This window comes from Gouania willdenowi, chromosome 8 (genome assembly GCF_900634775.1).
Source record: "Gouania willdenowi chromosome 8, fGouWil2.1, whole genome shotgun sequence".
NCBI classification, from domain to species: domain Eukaryota; kingdom Metazoa; phylum Chordata; class Actinopteri; order Blenniiformes; family Gobiesocidae; genus Gouania; species Gouania willdenowi.
The window spans coordinates 8,214,311-8,235,600 of NC_041051.1; the positions used below are offsets into that span (position 1 = coordinate 8,214,311).

Genomic DNA, 21,290 nt, shown 5'->3' on the forward strand with positions numbered 1-21,290 from the left:
TGCTGTGCTGTCTGATACGTTGTTGGATGAAATGGGAACATGTTGTACTCACGCGGATCTCTCTGAACTGCCGCCTGTGACTTTGTGCCGTTCTCTCTGCAGTCTCAGCTGCAAACGACAACCTATAGATTAGCCTTTAGTGTTAGCGTCTGCACTGTCTCTAGATGTGGTCACAGCTGACAGGAGACACTGAGGGCATGTTATGGCATATTGGGGTCACCCCTGATGTCCCCAAAGATTAGAGTTATTTACCCTCCTTGGGTTCTTCCCTGTTTCTCTTAAAACATTCACAGTTCTACATTATGTGTTCACCTTGAGACTATTTGATTCACTAAAATGTGTCTGGAATACACTCGCGTATACATGTATGAATGAACCTGCTGCCCACTATTGTCATATATGTACATCCTGCAGAGGTGTAGAGTACTGACATATCCTATTCCAGTAAAAGTACTGTTACCTGATTGAAATTGTACTCAAGTACAAGTAAAAAGTAGCTCAATTAAATAGTACTCAAAAAGTCAAAGTTATTAGTTATTTTTCACCCCACACGTTTATTTTTGGTAATAAATCTTGCCACGGTTCCCTTGCATACAGTAAACATCTCATTTATAAACATGAAATCTTGCACGATTGGAACTTGATTTATTTTCCACAAAGGCATCTGTATAAAATAAAAGGTTTGTCAAAATGTACAGTTATTTTTTAAATAAAAAAACACCAAAGGATTCAATTCAAAGTAAAAAAAAAAAAAAAAAAAAAGTAGAATAAAGCAAACAAAAGTATAGCTAAATTTATGAACTTTAAAACTGGGAAAATAACCTCAATGCTGTTTTGCTGCCGTGCATTACCTTTAATCTGCATATGATTGTTGTCTGGTCATTTCATTGTTTTGTAGTTTCACAATGTCCTTTAATCATTTTATAACAAAACATACTAATTTACTCAGTAATGGTTGGGTGTAGAAATGTAATTAATTACTTTACTCCTGTTAAAACATACTTAAGTACAAGTAAAACAAGAATATTGGCATTTTCTGAAAAAAAGGCAAGTGAGGATACAGATGCATTATATATATATATATATATATATATATATATATATAAATATATATATATATATATATATATATATATATATATATATATATATATATTGTTAACATTAGCTGGCAGTAACATTAACATTAACTAGCATTAGCTAGCGTTAACATTAACATTTGTATAAGTTAGCATTAGCTAACATTATCTAGCATTAGCTAGCATTAACATTAGCTAGCATCAACATTAGCATATCATTAGCATAACATTAGCTTAGCATTAACCTTGCTTTGGCATTAGCCTAACTTTAAGCACTAACCTAGCATTAGCCTCAACCTCGCATTAGCACTAACTTAGCATTAGCCAAGCAATAGCATTAACCTAGCAGCATCAGCTAAGCATTAACCTAGCTATTGCGTAACATTAGCAAAAAGGTTGAAATGGGTTGAATGTGTTAGCTGAACATTTTAAAGGTTGAATGGTTTGTAATTTCTTTGTTTGCAAAAATCCCGGGAACTTTCTGGACGTTTTGATAGCTTATTTGTCCAAACAGACAAACAGTGTGGGAGGAGTTAACACCGACAGAAGAAAAAAAAACACATAACAACAGTGAGGATACCTCCTGCATCCTTACTAATTACTGATTTAGAAATATACTCAAAAAAGTACTTGTACCCATAAAAGTAACTCAATTACAGTGACGTCAGTACTCATTGTTAGTATTGCTGCTTCATAATGTGAAGATTGTGTGTCTAGTGTGTATCTTGCCTTGAAACTTGAGTCAACTGGAAAAAGCACCACAGCCCTGATAACTGAGGGCGAGTCAATAATTTTTTAAAAAATGGGCGTGCACAGATAAATGATCATGCTGGGCTCACGTTGTGTACTATTCCAACCTTTAGGGCAGATTCTCAGACTTACAGTAGTTCTTTATCAACAAAATAAATGACCCTGGATTGAGAACTCATGAACGATTTGGGGATGGGAGTTCAGAGGTAAAAAATATGAATTAATCAACATAATGACAGATAATAAAGCATAAAGAAGTGATGCATCTTGCTTGCATCCATCCAAGCTTTCTCTTATCTGGCCATTTGCTTTAATTCCAGAAATCATTCCGTGTGTCCTTGAGCCACAGACAGTCATTGCTGTATCATCGTGGACGCTTTATGTGCACACTCATCCAAAATAGAGGAAAGCATGTGTGTTTCACCATCATGACCTCCCGCCGCCCTTTTTATTTGATTTAAAATTACAGAATAACCAGGCAAAATGTAGTGCATAGAGGAACAGCTTTAAAAAGAACTCATGTGACAACTTATTCATGGGAACATGCTGTACCGTGGCATGGTGCGGCTGACTGTACTGACCTGCACATATCTGAGTGTGCGTAAAAAGAGAGATAAGGAGAGAGAGAGAGAGAGAGAGAAAGAGAGGCAGACAAACACTGAGTTTTCTTTCTGTGTTACAAGGTCAAAGGTAGAAAAAACACAAATTTGACATCATATCTTGCTTGAAAGGGATTCTCTACTGTTTTTACAATGGTGGCCTAAAATCTTTGAAATGTCCTCATTAGACAAACTATGCTTAACAAAACACATTATTGTGCACCATATTCATTTTATTAACTTTTAAAAATGGGACTACTGTACAATTTTAGAGCCTGTTCGGCCATCTTGAAATCACTTGATTGATGATGTCACACGGCCCCACTGCCTGTAAACAAAGACTATTCTGGAAGAAAATAAAGATTTTATTTGTGTGGGGAAACATTTATTAAACATGCTGGCTTAATGTGCATGCTTGATATGTTGCAAGAAATTAGAAATTAGCATGTGTTGACCGACATGATCATGTGTTATCAAATTCAAGTTATTTTTTGTAGCCCTTCGAATCGATTAACTCATCCAATTATTAGAAATAATTTTAAGTGTAAAGAATTTTATACATTGTATTGTCTTCATTGAGGAGGTATTTTTTCGGCCCCGGAAGGACTTTAATCCAAGTGAGATGAGGCAAAATGGCTCCTTTGAGAGTAAAGGTTGCAGACCCCTGCACTAAAGCATCAGCCGCACACTGTTTAAGGGGACGTAAAGGGACCTTAGGAGAGCTCTTCTTCTCTACTACTTTATTGTCTACTACGAAAATGCCGAGTTGGAACTGTTGCCCCCTGCTGTCACATATTTTTGGGGGTCACAACTGTTTTTATTCTCTTTCGGCAAACAATAGAGGATCAAAATTTGTCATTTTGACCGAAAAAGCTGCTAAATGATCTAAAAAGCAGGCTGAATGTTTCACTCTAATAGAAAACAATGGGATGTTTACAGGCAAATAGGGCCTTGTGACATCATCAATCACGTGATTTCAGGCTCAAAAATGGTAAAGTAGTTCCAATCTTAAACATTAATATAACAAATATGGTGCATAATAACGTGTTTTCTTTGGCATAGATCTTCTAATAAGTCCTACATTTTAAAAGGTGTTTGGCCACATTTGTAAAAACAGTAGAAGATCCCTTTAAGGCAAGATATGATGTCAAATGTATGTTTTCTTCTACCTTTGACCTTGTAATAGATCTTCTAATTAATACATTTTAAAGGATTTATGCCACATTTGATCCCTTTAAAGATCATAACATTGTGTGTTCTAATATTTTTTCAAAACAAAAATAAAATTTCACTTCTCTACAAATCATCTTTCATTTGCATAAAATAACCCAGAACAGCAAAAATATGAGAAAACTACCTCAGATGAGCCAATGCACATCATTCAATCATGTATCCTTGTTGCACTTAAACCCTGTCTTTTGTTTCCACAAAAGGCGAATGGATCTATTGACGTCGCCGCGGCGACCGGCCACTGGATGAATTATGTAACAGCCTCACAGGGATGTGAGGGGGCGTCCACGTGGGAGAAAGAAAAAAAAAATTACACTGCTGTCGTGACGAGTGATAACATAACCTCAGTATTTGCATATGGTGTGTAGTGTAAATCCTTCCATGTGCATGTGCATGCCATGTGACTCACTGTGGGCTGTAGTGCCGACCCATGCATGATATTTAATGGTAAGCCACAGCTCACATGCTATGGTTTGTCATTCACTGATGACTCTAAAATTTACAAGCTTGAACATTCAGTGACTCGGGAAATTTGAAAAATGACATTTTATAACATGCAGGCTTGACTTTTTTTTTTAACGACTTTAAACACTCAATGAGAATGGACCAGGACAGAACTAAAGACATACTGGTTTTATATGTGGCGGCGTTTGTAAAGTTGTGCTAGCTAAAATAAACATCACGTTTTTGCAATTTCTTTTATGTTACTTTTGACCAGATTTACAGTAATATGTGTGAAATTTGTGATAAAATTTTTTTGTAAAAATATAATGTCAATGTTAAATTCAAATGTTAAATCTAAATGTTAAATTTAAATCTCAATGTTATATCTAAATCTAAATGTTAAATCTTAAATTTAATTGTTAAATCTAAATGTTAAATGCTAAATCTAAATGTTAAATGCTAAATCTAAACATTGAATTTGCATAATTGCTAAATATTTAGTTTCACCCGTGACATTTAGATTTAACATTTAGCATTTAGATTTAAGATTTAGCATTTAGATTTAGATTTAGATTTAGATTTAGCATTTAGATTTAGCATTTAGATTTAGATTCAACATTGGCATTTTATTTTTGCGAGAATTTTTTATTTTAAAACGTGGTTTGTTGCTGTTTATTTTAGCATGCACAACTTTACAATCAGTGCCCCATAGTTGTGCAGTTTTAATTATAATGTCACTTATCGCTTGGATATTTTCGGTTTCTTACAAATGTTGTATTTTATGTAGACGTTCAAATTAGGGCACAATAATGTTGAAATTACTCGTTTTCACACATAAAATCTGTGGCCGACTTGAGATCAAACTGCCCCGTGTTTGGCCCCTGAACTAAAACGGGTTTGACACCTCTGATTTAATCTATCAAGGAGATTCTAATCCTGTGGTGTGCAGGACCTCCTATGGTTATGGATTACACAGCACTATGCGATGCATTTTGTTGATCCCAGGAAATTAACTAGTGATTTAGAATTTTCTAAGAGAAACTCACTTTAAATATTTTATACATTCGGACATACAAACTAGAAATAGACTAGGGCTGAACTTTCAAAGCTACCGTACTATTGCACACATGCTTCCTTTTCATTCTATGCTTGTGTTTCATTTGCCTCTTCATTTACTCTTCAAAGGACGAGCAAAGCCTCTTTCTAATAGAAGAAGCCCAGGGCGCTCTGTGCTGTGGTGTTAAGTAATAACAACCAATGACGTCAAAGGCTTTCTGTCTGAGCAGGAGTGGGAGGGAGGGAGGGAGGGAGGGGGCAAAAGGGACGAAAGAAGAGGAGGCAGACAGTGTTAGAGAAACCGCTTCTTCTTTATTTGGTCCTCATTCTTTTTACGTCATTAACAATGGCCATGTTTACATAAGAGCTCTAATTCCCCTTTAATTCAGAATAAAAGTTAAATCCTCTTTAAACGGACCTTGTATACACTAATTCAAATTAAACTTGAAATTAGGTGGCTAAGTTTTTCCGATTTTAATTCTGAATTAAATAAATCCTCTATCTTGTAAATGTTTAATTCTGCTATAAGTTAATTGCGGTCGTTCTGCACATGCTCGTCCTGTCGCAAAGACACGCTGGTGACGACATAATCTAAGATGGCCGCCCGGACTAGAGCCAAGAATTATTTGATGCCACTCTATGCATACGCAGCGCTCTTCATTGGCCAATTTATGTCACGTGATAGGTGCACCACATGACTTAAAGTTCTGTCATTTGTATTTTAGCTCATATCTATTTTTAGCTACCCCGCTAACCCTTTTATTTTAGCCGTATACCTAACCCTAACCTTAACCCTAACCCAGGAAATACCCTAAAATGTTTATTTTTGTCGGATATGTTTTTAAAAAGGTGGAATTTTCAGTCTGGTTTTAAGAACCTCTACATTGCTGAGTCAGCTTTATTAAGGGTTTTTAATGATATTTTGATGTTTAATGATTCTGGCCACACTGTGGCTTTGGTGCTGTTGGACCTGACCCCTGCATTTGATACAGTGGATCATTAAATCCTCCTGTCATCTTAAAAATTTTGGTTGGCATTCGGGGATGTGTTTTGAAATGGTTCCGATCCTACCTAACAGAGAGGAGTTTTTGCATTAAAGTGTGGGACTGTGTTTCCTCCACAGCCCCCCTGTCATATGGCGTACCGCAAGGGTCCATTCTCGGGCCACTCCTGTTTCATGGTATTTGCTACCGCTAGGATCTGTTCTCCGTATGTTTGGGGTATCACTTCACCTGTATGCTGATGACAGCCAAATCTATGTACCCCTTAAGCGTGAGAATGCATTCGGTACCGCTCAACTTTTGGAGTGCATTGATGAAATCAAATCCTGGATGTCTGTTAACTTTTTGCATTTTATTGTTAGAAAGACTGAAGTCCTCCTAGTTGGGCCGAGTAATTCTGGTAATACCGTCTCGGTCAACCTAAAATCGTTGTCCCATTTTGTCAAGCCCACAGTTTCAAATCTTGGAGTGAAAATTAATCAAAATTTTAAATTTGACAAACACATTAGTGCTGTGGTGAAGGCGAGTTTTTTTCTCCATCTAAGGCAACTAGCAAAGATAAAGTCCTCACTTTCAAAGCATCACTTTGAAATACTGATCCATGCTTTTGTCACGAAACGGCTGGACTATTGTAACGCCCTGTACACCGGCATCAGTCAGTCCTTGCTCACGCGCCCGCAGCTGGTTCTGAACGCTGCTGCGCGCCTTCTAACTGGCTCACGTAAACATGATCATTTTTCAGCTGTTCTGTCTTCCCTTTACTGGCTCCCAGTCCACTACAGAATTTATTTTAAAATTCTCTTGTTTGTTTTTTAATGCCTCGTTCACTCAGGTCAGCCGATCAAGCGTTGCTTTAGGTCCCTCGGACGCATCGCACACTGAGACTGAGCGTTTTCTGTTGTTGCTGTATTTATAAGTGTATTTTTATTGCCCTGTTGTACAGAACTTTGGTTACATGAGTTGTTTTTAATAGTGCTTTATACATAAATTAAATTGGATTGGATTGGATTAGTCCTGGGGGCTATGGCTACGTTTAATGTATCTCTAGGGATTTTTTGTTATTTATTAAGAGCCTTAGAATATATGGATATATTAAAAATAATGGATGGACGGAAGCCTGCGATGGACTGGCGCCCTGTCCAGGGTGTACCCCCGCCCAACACCCAATGAGAGCCAAAGATTGGCACCAGCAGACCCCCGCGACCCTGAATAACAGGAACAAGTGGGTCTGAAAATGATTGGATGGATGGATGGACGGAAGCACAAACATGCAGACATTCACATGGACTTATTACGCATCGTCAAACAGAACAGGTTTCATCGGATGGGTGATAGTAAAACCCAGAAACGGAGTAAATGCGGACCCCAATCATCAAGTTTATCATTTTACCAGTTGTTTAAGCTACTATCTTTACCAGGGAGCAAATATGTATTCCTGGTTATTGTTTTCCAGAGTTCTACTGGGCTTTTTCTTTTTTTTTTTACCAGCTAGTAGTTCCTATCTCCTTCTACTCAGCTGACCAAAGTGAAACCGTGTGTTATTGTCGAGCTGCTGCTTCATAACTACAATCAAAATAAAAGTGAAAACAGTTATTATGTGGTCTTCTATGTTGTAGCATGTTTGTTTTGTTTTCATCACTGGTGTCACAAAGGTTCCCTGCATCCATCCAACTATCCATCCATTCTTCTTCCATCCATCTTTCTTCCATTCCCACTTTGCCTGTTCAGAGACATTGGATGAACTTGAGCTTTATGGCCATTAAACTGCAAACATCTATTAACAACTGCAATAAATAAACTTTATAATGAAAACAGCTTTTTGTCTGAAAAACAAATATTTAACTCACTTTCATAAGTCAACAGAGCATTGCATTCTTTTTCAAACTTCAAAGCAAACACCATTTATTCATTCTTACTATGCACAGAGGAATACATTTTCACAAATAAAGGGAAATATTAGGCTTTTTAGGAAGGTATGCAACTATACTGCTCATCGTCTGCTGTCAGCGTGGAACTGCATAGTTGAGATCTTCCATTGCTTTTGTAGAAGTCAGAGCCTCTTTGGATAGAATGCACCCATAAATCTCTAAGTGAGCTAAAACATTAATTAAATTACTCATTTCAGTGTGTTTCTTCTTTTCCACCCACGTTGTTCTCTTTCCTGTGTAACACAAACTGAAAGTGTAAGGAGTAGAGTTGTAAGGGTGTTACTCTCCTACACTGACGGAGGACACAGTCACTAGTGGATACATTAGAGTCTAATGATTAGAGGATTATATAGCTATCCTAACAGGCCTCATTATGGCTGCTGACCCTGCTTTGACTGCCATTTGTTGTCGCTGCAAATATCACACAGCATTGAAATGATACAGAATGAAAAGCTGCTCTTAGAGAATGTGATGATGACAATGGGCCGAGACGGGGTAGAGCAGCGATTTTTAAAGTGAGGGTGTTCTAAGGGTAGGGCAACCGTCGACTCTTAATTTAGTTTATTAAATGAATTTACTAAAACCATGATAAAGCTGTTATAAGTCAGCGATACTCAACATGCGACTCTTGATGTGTTCAATTCAATTATTATTCTCCCAGAAAACCTTAAAAGGGAGAAACTTTTTAACCTCTTTTTATAATATTAATAATAATGCATCAATTTTATATATATTTTATAAAATTGTATAAAATATAAAATATAAAAAATTGTATAAAATATAAAATATAAAATATTTTATAAAATTTTATAAAATATTTTATATATATTTTATAAAATCTTATATATTTTTTATATATACTGTCTCATAGACACTCAAAGTCGCTTTACAGAATTAAGGTACTATTCTTTCACTCCACTGCTTAGCTTCCGAGATCTAACATTTTTGCCATTTTTCTTTTCAAAAAATGTGCCACTTTCGAATTTTTGCTTCCTTTTGCCAAAATGTATCCCTTTTCCCTCATGTTTGGCCATTTTTGGACCTTTTTATTCAATGTTTGTCCTTTCATTAACCATTTAGAAACACTTTTCATCCAAATAAGCTACCTTCTGCCCAATAAATAACACTTGTTTCCTTTTTTCCATACATTTTGCCTCTTTTTGCTCTACATTTTTTTTTTTTTTCCTTTTTCACTAATGTTTGCCTCATTTTGCTCATTTAAGCTACCTTTTGCCATTACATACCACATGTTTCCTCTTTTTTATCCATTTTTTTGCCCCTCCTGACTGGTTTTGGTCCATTTTAGTCACTTTTCACTGTTTTCTTGCCACGTTTTTGCCACTTTTGGACTCTTTTTTTGCCACCTGGTTTTATTTGTCACTTTACTTACACTTTACTCATCACTGTTAACTCTTTGTTCACCTTCACGGAACGGCAGCTTCGTCAAATGGCTGGCTGTGATTGGCTTGATCACCATTCAATCAACCTAACTGGACCATACGTTTTCAACAATGAATCCCTCTGTAAAAACTGTGGGGGGTTATTTTTTTTTTTATGAAAGTATGGGTGTTTCATCCCCCACGAGTGAGACGTGCCTGATCTGAGGGGACATGTTACGTTAGACTGAGCTGCGACAGGGCCCGTGCCAGGACTGTTGAAGCTGTTGGCAAACGGCCACTCTCCCACTCACTTTCACTAGAAGATAGATAGCAAATCTGAATCCACGAGTAGGGGCCAAAACTCGTATCTCAATATTTTTTCTCAAAATGGCGATATATGATATACATCTCAATGTTTTTAACTCAAAGTCTTACCAAAAAGCTGAAGTAAAAGTAACAAATTAAAAGTACTCATATTACTGTAATTGAGTTGCTTTTATGGTACTTGTACTTTTTTGAGTATGTTTCTAAATCAGTAATTTTACTTGTACTCAAGTACGTTTTAAAACAAATATAGTAATTTGTTACATTTCTACTCCCAACCGCTACTGAGTAAATTATTATTTTTTGTTTTAAAATGATCAACAGACAAAATAAAATAACCAGACAACAATGAAATGCATCACATCATAGCCGACCAATCAGATTAAACGTAATGCACTGCATTGAATGCTGGTTATTTTCTCAGTTTTAGAGTTCATAAATTAGCTATACTTTTTTTATATTGAATTGAATTCATTGGTGTTGTTTTATTTTATTTTATTTTTTTTAAGAATTGTACATTTTGACAAACCTTTTATGTTCTACAGATGCCTTTGCGGAAAATAAATGAAGTTCCAATTGTGCAAAATTTCTACACGAGATGTTCACTGTATGCAAGGGAACCGTTGCAAGATTTATAACCAAAAATAAACCTGGGGGTTGAAAGTAACAAGTACTATTACACATTAGCAGCTCACAAATAATCACATGACTCTGTTCAAGTTAAAGTGTTTAAAAGAAAGTCTCAAGGTTCCATCTAGTTGTTATTAAAGTGAGAGTTCGTGTGATATAAAAAGTCAGGTTTCACCAAAAAATACATCAGAGACAAAAATTTGAAAAAAATTGTGTCCTTTATTTAGCCATTTTCCTTAAGTTTCAAGTCATTTTAGGTAAAGCACTTATTTAAAATAATGTGATTTAAGCTAACCTTTTACAAACTTTACCGTAAGACAAGGTAATACGACAGAAAGAACTTGCTCTATCGTAAAATTCCAACTATTTCTGATAGCTAAGATATTGCGCTTTACAGATAACCTACAAACATTACAGTAATCACGTTCCCTCCTTCGTAGAAAGCCCGTGAAGAAATCACTTTTTTTTTTTTTTAAATGTTTTTATACATTCTAAATTTCTTGAAAAATGTGTTATTGATGTGAGCTTTCATTGTTTTCTTCCTACTAAATCTAAAAAATTCCATTTTGTGTTTCAGTTTCAGTTTATTTCAATAGGGGACAGTGCAATTTAATTAAACACATGACTAAACATTAGTGAAAAAGCCAGAATTAGCCAAGGAGGCTATTTTTCTTCTGTAGTCCCCTGGCCATGATGTTAAAAAAGCAAATAAAATACATTAAAACACATTAACATTGCAAACATACATGATAGAAAAAACAAATCAATGGAACAATAACTTAACTTATTGTTACTGTTGTCTTGATTTGTTTTTGTGTGTGTCAATTGACACATTTGGGTTTTCTTCATTTTAAACTGATATTGCACTGGTAGAACATGTAATAAATTGTAAAAAAGAAAACAAAATGGAAGTCTAACTTTTTATGGGAAAAAAAGGTTAAAAGCACTGCCTTATATGACATTTACTGACCATTTTATTGACAAAATAAGCAAATTTTGAATTGACAGAAAACAACATTTAATCTTTACTATTAGTAAAATCTTCAAGGCTTTTTTATGTCACTTTTTTTTTTTGAATTTTAATAACAAACATTGGATGGAAATATTTTACAGAAAGATGAGAGAAATATATAAAGAAAAGAGAGAAAAAAATGCCAGCGGTACATAAATAAATACATATATCATCCTAAACAGTTGCATAAATGTAAATAGTCAGTAGTTTGTCCAGCTTTGGGCTTTAATAAAGACTGAATGGATTCTGTGTGTTGTTGTAACTCTAAACACATTTAATGTCCTGTCACTTTAAACGTGGCCGACGGTGTGCGTCGAGCTGAGCGATGACGTACGCACGCTACGTCAGCACCTTGGAAACGGGCTCACCATTCACCGCGGGACTCCTGCCCCGTTTTGGACCAATCAGCGGCCGTGCATTCCCCCACACCGCGCTCGGCCCCGCCCCTCCGCTGCTGTCAGCTGTATTGTTCTGTTGTTGGGAATCTCCTCTCAGCCTCATCCATCACAGCTGCTGCTGTTGTATAATCACACACATTATTGTGTTAATAGCACATAGGAGGGGTGATGTGTTTTAATATTTGCTTACATAGACGAGGTTAATGTCGCTCGTGGGTTTTAAAATGACACAAAATACGCATTTTAAAAAGGCTGACTATCGACAGCACATTTTGTTTGTGTAATTCCGTGTTTATGTAGATGCTTTTTTACTCCCACACCAAAGCACTTTCAACACAGACGCGTTATGTATATTTTTAGCCAGGCCTGTGTGAGCCTGTTATATTAATTACTTTCCCTTTTCGCTGTCAACGCAGACCTAGGTTATCTGTGACGCACACTGCTCATTATGAGCGGCTCTCACATTTCACGGAATCATATGTCCCCGAGTGAGCGAGCGGCCACAGCCAATCAGCGCGCAGATGCGTTGACGTAGGAGGGGCGGGACTCTCGCCGCCAGCCAATGGCTGCCGTCCGTATTGTTTTGACCTCTGAAACCGCATCACCGCCTCCCTCGTGCCCGTGGCGGAGGAAAAGCTATAAATATAGGCGGAGCTCAGTCGGAGAGGACGAAGTTGATAAACTCCGGTGACGGAGGAGCTGCTGTGCAGGCCTGCTGCTGAAAGAGGACAAAACACACCCGAAAAGAACCACCAATCCTCCGAAAGCTACATGTACTGGAATACGTTTTTGTAACCTTGCTATTTAATGTGAAGAAAGTATATTTACTTTTTTATTATTATTATTATTATTTGCACTAACTAACGGTACTTCAGAACTACTGAGAATTTATTTTTTACAAGAAAAAGTAAGTATTTCCTGTTTGACTTTCGTTCCTTACATCAGTGTTTGTGTTTGCTGTTAAACTGTAGCTCTATTCACATTCCTACTAAGCTGATTTGCTGCGTCAGTCCACGAAGTTAGGGAGGGGCGCGTGCGTGTATGGCTGTGTGTCTGTGTCTATGTGTGTGTGTCTGTGTGTCTATGTGTGTATGGCTGTGTGTGTGTGTCTGTGTGCAGGAAAACGATCATATTCTCAGATATAGACAACACACATGGCTCAGTAAAATATCTTCCGTCGCCACAGTTTCAGTGTTTTTCTTTACTCTCAGGAGCTAAAGATATACGGTACGTTTTATTAACCTTATGCATCAGTAAACCTATGATACACCATTATTTAGGTGTTTTTAAACCCTTATATAGTTATAAACCTATGATACACCATTATTTAGGTGTTTTTAAACCCTTATATAGTTATAAACCTATGATACACCATTATTTAGGTGTTTTAAAACCCTTACATAGCAATAAACCTATGACCAACCACCCTTTTTGGTGTTTTAAAATCCATATGCAGCAATAAACCTATGATAAACCAGTTTTTTTGTGTGTGTGTGTGTTTTGAAAATTGTATGTCGCAGTAAACCTAAGACCAACCAGTTTTTTTTTTTTTTGTTTTTTTTTGGTGTGTTAGCAAGACAAATGCTCACAAGACAATATTTTCTTGTCTTGACTACATAATGTGTCCCTTTAAGTTCCTTAAACAAACTGCATGTGTACTGCAGGAAGTGCACAGGCGTAGCCATGACCATTGAAAATCTATTCTAAAAATCTATAGACATTATGTAAGAGGATTCCCAGTCAACATTTTTACATTTTTTTTATGAGCCAACTCAAAACTACCTCAGCCCAGATCATCTGGTAATGTGTCTGTGTTTCATCAACTGCTGCTTTTTATTTAAATCTGATTCACTATGATGGTCAAAATGTGCTTAAAACTTAAAGCAGAGGCTTTATTTATTCTGATTTCAAATGCTAAAGGAATCTGGATTATTAATCCAATATGACTGATCCTCTTACTGGTGTTTTTTCTTTCTTTTTCTACTAATTGTTACAGGAAACACCTTCTGGAAGGACTTCACTTGCATAAAACCAGCACTTTTGATCTTTAACCTGCACCAACTATCCTGCCCAGGGTGCATCTGTGTTGCCAAACACGGAAAAAAAAAGCCAACAAAGTCAGAAATCATCACACACCTGTTCACTTTTAGCAGTTAGCTATGCAGCTTGAAATCCAAGTAGCTCTCAACTTCATCATCTCGTACCTGTACAACAAGCTGCCCAGGAGGCGGGTCAACATCTTTGGCGAGGAGCTCGAGAGGCAACTCAAGCAGAAGTACGAGGGCCACTGGTACCCAGACAAGCCATACAAAGGCTCAGGATTCAGATGTATCCACGTTGGGGAGAAGGTGGATCCTGTGGTGGAGAAGGCAGCCAAAGAGAGCGGCCTGGACATTGAGGACGTCCGCAACAACCTGCCCCAGGACCTCAGCGTGTGGATCGACCCCTTCGAGGTGTCCTACCAGATCGGGGAAAAGGGGCCGGTCAAAGTGTTGTACGTCGACGACAGCAATGAAAGTGTAGCGAGTAGTGGAGGGCTCGACTTGGACAAAGAGATCAAGAACAGCTTCAACCCAGACGCGCAGGTTTTCATGCCCATCAACGAGCCACTGAGTGGGCCCTCTCCGGGGTCCAGCTCTCCCTCTCCTCCATTCGGCCACTCTGCAGCCGTCAGCCCGACCTTCATGCCCCGCTCGGCGCAGCCTTTGACCTTCACCACGGCCACCTTCGCCGCCACCAAGTTTGGTTCTACTAAGATGAAGAGCAACGGACGCAACAACAACAACGGCGGTGGCAGCGGGGCCACCAACAAGGTGGCGCGCACCTCCCCCACCAACCTGGGCCTGAATGTGAACAGTCTGTTGAAACAGAAAGCCATGTCCACCTCCATGCACTCTCTGTACGGGCTGGGCCTGGGCGTGCAGCAGCAGCAGCAGTTGGCCCCTAAGCCCTCGGCCCTGTCCCCCAACGCCAAGGAGTTTGTGTTCCCCAGCCTGCAGGGCCCCAGCAGCCAGAGCGCCGTATTCCCCGGGGACAGTCCCTCACTCAGCCTCAGCACGCTCCAGTACAGCAATGCCTTCGATATGTTTGCGGCCTACGGCGGCCTTAACGACAAGTCTCTCATAGACGGCTTGAATTTCAGCTTGAGCAACATGCAGTATTCTAACCAGCAATTCCAGCCAGTTATGGCCAACTAGTACTCGTAAAGGTACTTCTTAAGCTACTACTACTACGTACAAAACATGACCAGAGTCAATGTGATGGGTGTATGGGCTGCCAAATGTAAAAACCTGGTCACTGTTTCATAGCTGACATATTTTGAACATTTAGCCCATTTTTATTTCATTTGAGTCAAATTCATGTAAAACAGCGTGTTCTATATATTGTTAAAAATGTGTACACATGGAAAATGCATCTAAATGTAAATGTTAAATCTAAATGTAAAATCTAAATCTAAATGTTTAGCGGAGCCACGTGGCGCTGACCTGCCCACGTTGTAACATTTAGCTTTACACTTGCAACTGATTTTACATTTATTTTTAACTTGAACATTTATTTACATGTAACGTTTAAATTTAACATTTAGATTTTACATTTATTTTTAACTTTGACGATTTGAATTAACATTTAGATTTAAATTTAGCATTTATTTACATTTAACGTTTAAATTTAACAGTTAGATTTGACATTTATTTTTAACTTTGACATTTAACATTTAGATTTAGATGTATTTGTCACATGTACACATTTCTAACAATGATATAGAACATGCTGTTTAACATGAATTTGACTGAAATTAAAGAAAAGTGAGCTAAATGTTAAAAATATGACAACAGTGACCGGGTTTTTACATTTGGTCCCCCATATGGGGGAAAACAAGAATGCACATTTCACAAGTGAAAAAGTAAGCGTAAATGTAAACCGAATGTCAAAGCTAAAAGAAAAACGCGCCTTGTCGCTTATAAGAACTAAACCGTGCGTTTAAAAGCATGAGCCCGAGGGTCAACGTCGAGTCCCCTCGAGTTAAACTTCTTAATATTTTTCTTGTTTTCTTAAACATTGAAGCTTGTAGTACAAGATGTCCAAGCTTGGTTACCTAAACTTCAACATGCATCTTTATTTCTTTTGCCAAGCAAGCACAATTTTTTTTTTTTGGTGACTGTTTTAAAATACAGAAAAAAAGAGAAAAAAAAAAGAAGAAAAAACAACACATGTCATGGCCTCTTTCAGTATTTAAACATAACTGGACACAGCCAATTATTTTTTTGGCAGAAATAAGTGGGATTTTCTGGTCTTTTTCTAATTGTATAATTTAATTTAGTACAGAGTTTGTAATATATCAGAGTATCTCTATTGTTTCTACGACATGGTATTGCATTTATATCTTTTTACTACTCCAGTGATCTGTGATGGCTGCAGCAACTTTGTTTTTCTTTTTTTTTTATTGAAATTACAAAATGAATTCATCTTTAAAAAGAAAAAAAACAAACAAACAAACAAAAAAACAAATATTGACTATCCTAAAGATTGTGTACAGAATATTCCGTAGTGGTGGAATTTAAGGATCTTTGCTTTTTTTTTTTTTTTTTTTAAAGAACATGAGAGTTGTATTTTCTGTTATAAGAGTTAAAAGATTTTTGCTATATTATGGACAAAATGTAATCGTATATTAATTTTGTACCTACATTGTGCAATACTTGATAAAAACAAAAACGGTATAACAAAGTATTCTGAGTCAGTGTCTTACATGTTAAGAGGAACTGATAGTTTATTAAGTTTGTATTAAAAAGCTTGAAAATAATGGATGTTTGTGGATCATTCCTTTGGACGTGTGGTTCTTCTGGAACATATTTTGAATTCAAACCACAAAAACAACTCTTGTTACCCACAATATACAACATTGTTGGATTAAACTGGTCCTCAGCCATGTTTTTCCACATCATACAGGCTGTTTTTGGCCAACTCTAGGGCCAGGTGTCCCTGCACATACGGTTAGTGGGAGGGTGATTATGTTCAGTCCGATAACCACCTGAACTCCAACTGGGCCTCCTATGCATGTCAAGGCTGTTTGCTAACAAGCTGCCAACACTTTGGACACTTTCATTTGTACGTGAGAGAGACTCGAAACCATGAGTGTCAAACTCGAGGCCCAGGGGCCAAATCCGGCCCTTTGGATTATCCAATTTGGCCCACAGGAGAAAGTAAAAAATACAGAGAAAACATTAATCATTGTGTAAATCAGTGTTTCGGGGTGGCACTACAGGGGGTACTTGAATGAAAGAGATAATGGAAAATCAACAAATGGTCAGTGTTAGTCCCACCTTAGGCATGAGATGACTGGAAATAATAAAAACAGTCTATTCAGGAGCCATTAAATCAGTGTTTTTCCAACATTGGGGTTAAGACCCCATGTGAGGTCGCCTGAATTTTTGGAAAAACTCATTTTTGAAATGAGTTATTGTGAAATATAAATCTAGTTACACTAAAATGTAGTAAAAACGATCCAAAAAAGGTTGAGAGCCACTGCACTAAACACTGTTTCTTTCCACTTAATTACAAAATAAGATTCTTTCAGTTATGTGTTATCACTCAATCATTCCATCATTATGTGCTATAGTGGTTTTAAAATAGTTCCTAAGCAAAATGTTCTTGTCAAACAAAGGGGGTACTCGGATTCAGAAATAAAAGAAACGGGGTACATGAGCCCAAAAAGTTTGAGAACCACTGCTTTAAACCATATGTGTCAAACTCAAGGCCCAGGGGCCAAATCCGGCCCTTTGGAGCATCCAATTCGGCCCGCAGGAGAAATTAAAAATTGCAGAGAAAACATGAATCATTGTTTAAATGAAACTCAACACTCTCCATGCTTATATTGCATGATTGCAGTCTTTTTTTAACCTTAAATTGTAAAAATAACCTCAAAATTCGTACAAAATCTTTTAATTTTGCTCGTTATTACATAATATTTTCTCAATCAAGGAAATTCAAAGTAAAAATCCTGTTGGGACTGATATCTGTCACTGATTGCTTGGATATTATTGGTTTCTTACATATTTTGTATTTTATGTATACAAAGAAGAAGCGTAAACCAGACAGGCCACCGGGGGCCACATACGGCCCTCGGTCTAATTGTAGCCCCCAAAATAAACATACAAAATGACACAAAAATACATAAAACAAAAGCAAGAACACATAAAAAAAATACAAATAATTACAACATTGCAGGAAAATACAGTAAAAGACTAGAATAACACAGAAAACACTCCAAAAACACACAAAACGACAACAGTATTACACAAAGTTACGGTAACACAAAATTATTCAAAATAATATACAAAATGACAGAAAATGAAAACAAAAGTAGACAAAAAGACAAGAAAAACACAAAAAATTACTCCGCAAACCCAAAGTACTAACAGACAAGCGAAACAAAAACAGAAATACACAGACATTACTCCAAAAAATGCAAAAATGACAACACAAATACCCAAAATGACTCCAAAAAAACATGTATTTTACAGGAACAATACACAAAGGCACAACAGAAATGCACAAAAAGCAAACACAATAATTGTAAAAACTCTTTGTTGTTTGCTGTGTTAATGCTCAGATCGATCATTATTCTAAATGGTGACATGAATGTTCATAATGTGGCCCTTTGGTGTAAACTATGGTACAATAATGTTAAAATTACTTGTTTTCCCACATGAAATCTGTGGCCCAGTAGAGATCAAAGTGCTCCTGATTTGGCCCCTGAACTAAAATGAGTTTGACACCCCTGCGCTAAATGATATGAATAAATCTTAATTACATATTAATAGGAATGTTTAATGAAAAAGCTACAGCGCTAGCGGGTTGGTTACATTTCACCCGGTGTCCCTATGGATGTGCGTGGTTAATGAATTACCGCATGGCCCCTGACACATGTTGGAACAAGATTAAAATGACAACATGCTAATAAGGGCAACACTTCTGATTAAACTGAACCATTTATGATTTTTCAATAATACAGGGGCCAAATACAGACCAGTTCGACCACAAGTGGGCCACAGGTTTATGTGGGAAAACCAACAATCTCTATTCTTTTTGCAACATTTATCAACAAACCACATTTGAAAAATGTATGTGAATTTTCTAATGGTACTTTTGACCAGATTTACAGCAATATTTGTGAAATTTGTGATATCTTTATTCTTGTAAAAACATAATGCCAATGTTAAATCTAAATGTCAACGTTAAATCTTAATTTTAAACATTAAATCTAAATGCTGCATTTAAATGTAAATGATAAATTTAAATGTTAAATGTTAAATGTTAAACGTTAAATGATAAATTTAAATGTTAAATGTTAAATGTTAAATGTTAAATCTAAATCTAAGTGCTAAATGTTAAATGTTAAATGTTAAATCTAAATCTAAATGCTAAATCTAAATCTCACAGATGTGGGCTGAATCGGATGCTCTGAAGGGCAGGATTTGGTCCCCGGGCCTTGAGTTAGACACACGTGCAATAAGGTATCAGCTGGTATAATACTTTATGTAGTGTTGCTGCTATTTTGATGAGAGCTGTTTGTACTCCATGATGTCAACACTAGCTGAGTTAAATCACCATGACCCTGCTGGCATATCACCCCCCTCCACCCCCCACTCCCCGGGGATGCCTCATCACTGCTTGTCTGCCTGCATGTCCTCTGATAGACCCTGGGCCTCCATAGGCTGTTTAAAGTTCACCATGTGCAAGGCCTTTATCTCTGCTGTTGATAGAGGCTCTGGTGGGAGTATGTATGTTTATCTTGCTTGGTGACATGGAGTTTGTCCACGTTGTATGAATCGTCTGAGAGAATTTGCAAAAGAGAACCTTTCAGAAAAAAAATTCCTGATGAATTTTTATTATTCATATTCAGTGGGGGATCAGGTCTGTATTCATGAGGCAATTAATTTGGTTCAAAATTTTGATAGAGAAAATTATTTTGGGCAAATCAAGAATAAAGTCTAAATGTCTGGATTAAAGTAAAAATTTAGAGAATAAAGTTGAAGGTTTGCTATTGAAGTCAAATCTATGGAAGCTGACTCAGCCCAATTCTCCATCAAAACGAAGTACCTGTCTGCAGTCCACAGTTTGGGGCGGAGCTCGACGCTGCTCAATGCGGCATGCTATTGGCTCTCAGTCCACAGTTTGGGGCGGAGCTCAATGCGGCACGCTATTGTGCTGTGTGATTCTTATACAGTTAAAAATAATCAACCGATAATAATCTGATCAAATCAACCTGTTACATCGTTTATCAACGAAGGCGTTTCAAAATGGCAGTGGCTATCCGTACGGTTGCCGTATCAATATGCATTCTATCCGTACACAGCGTCCCCTATTTGGCAGGTTTAGGTCACATGATAGGTCAGTCATTGGCCAGTTTAGGTCGAGTGACTAAAACTACACCTTACCTTAACCCTAAAAATTGTTGCAATATTGGGTTATAACCTAACCCTAACCCTAACCTGAAGACGCTACGTACGTGTACTTCGGTAACTGTACCAATAGCACCGGGGGATGTCCGTACGGCAATCTTACGAATAGACACTTTCTTTCACATTAAAAGTGCCCTTGATCATTTTTACGGATTTCAATGACATTTACAAGCGTTGGGAAAACTCCGTGTTTTAGACATCACCAAAAAAAGACATCATGGCCTAGTCGGCTTCTTTTGTTGCAGAACGCCTTCATTCACAGACGACGCACTTTTGGTTGATTTACGCGCAGGGGGCGTGTCAGGAACCTGGACTGGAGAATACACGCTGGAGAGAGACGCGTAAATGCAGGCGCGCAAAAAAGTGCTTAAGTCCAGACCGGAGAATACGGCCCATTGTGAATTGGCCCTTGTCAGCTTCCAGAGATTTGACTTCATTAGCAGAGATTCGACTTTTGTCACAATGAAATATTTTGAGTTCATTCTGAAAATTTCAACTTTAATCTCGTCTTTTGACTTTATTCTGTACATTCCCACTTTATTCTTCATTTGTCCAAAACAATTTTCTCCATTATAATCGGCTTTAACCCACTTCTGCACATAAAAGATTAGGTGGTCAACAAGATTCTACGATTTTTAGTTGTCGGGTCACAGTTGTGATTTGGTGTGACGCTGAAGTCAAGGCTACTCGAATCCGGCATTTCCTGGTTGACAGTTCTAATGTCCAACTGCGATGCGTTCCAGACACAGCACGTTGAAATATCTAAAATATGATTACCCAGACTAGCAACTTTTCTTATGGCCAAACAAAGCAAAGCAACATTTTGTAGCACATTTCAGCAACAAGACATTTAAAGTGAAACGTGACACAGGCCACGGGGCACAAAGAAAAAAACAAAACTAAAAAATTACAAATTGATAAAAACAGCTACAAATCAAAAGGATTTCACTTAAATACAGCCAGCATTACTGTGTTATAAAATATGAGGAACTAAATTG

General features: G+C 37.3%; 1 protein-coding gene across 1 annotated transcript; it reads left to right on the plus strand.

Annotated features, from left to right (window-relative positions):
- Positions 1–12,488: 12,488 nt before the first annotated feature.
- On the plus strand, positions 12,489–16,028 carry tob1a (transducer of ERBB2, 1a). The gene is made up of 2 exons (XM_028455660.1): positions 12,489–12,737; positions 13,827–16,028. Exon 2 carries the CDS (start codon positions 13,990–13,992, stop codon positions 15,025–15,027), a length of 1,038 nt encoding a protein of 345 aa, XP_028311461.1. The 5' UTR covers positions 12,489–12,737; positions 13,827–13,989; the 3' UTR covers positions 15,028–16,028.
- The last annotated feature ends 5,262 nt before the right edge of the window (positions 16,029–21,290 follow it).

Bases quoted from the DNA above. Each gene is read 5' to 3' on its own strand.
- tob1a (XM_028455660.1), top strand. From the start codon at position 13,990: ATGCAGCTTGAAATCCAAGTAGCTCTCAACTTCATCATCTCGTACCTG.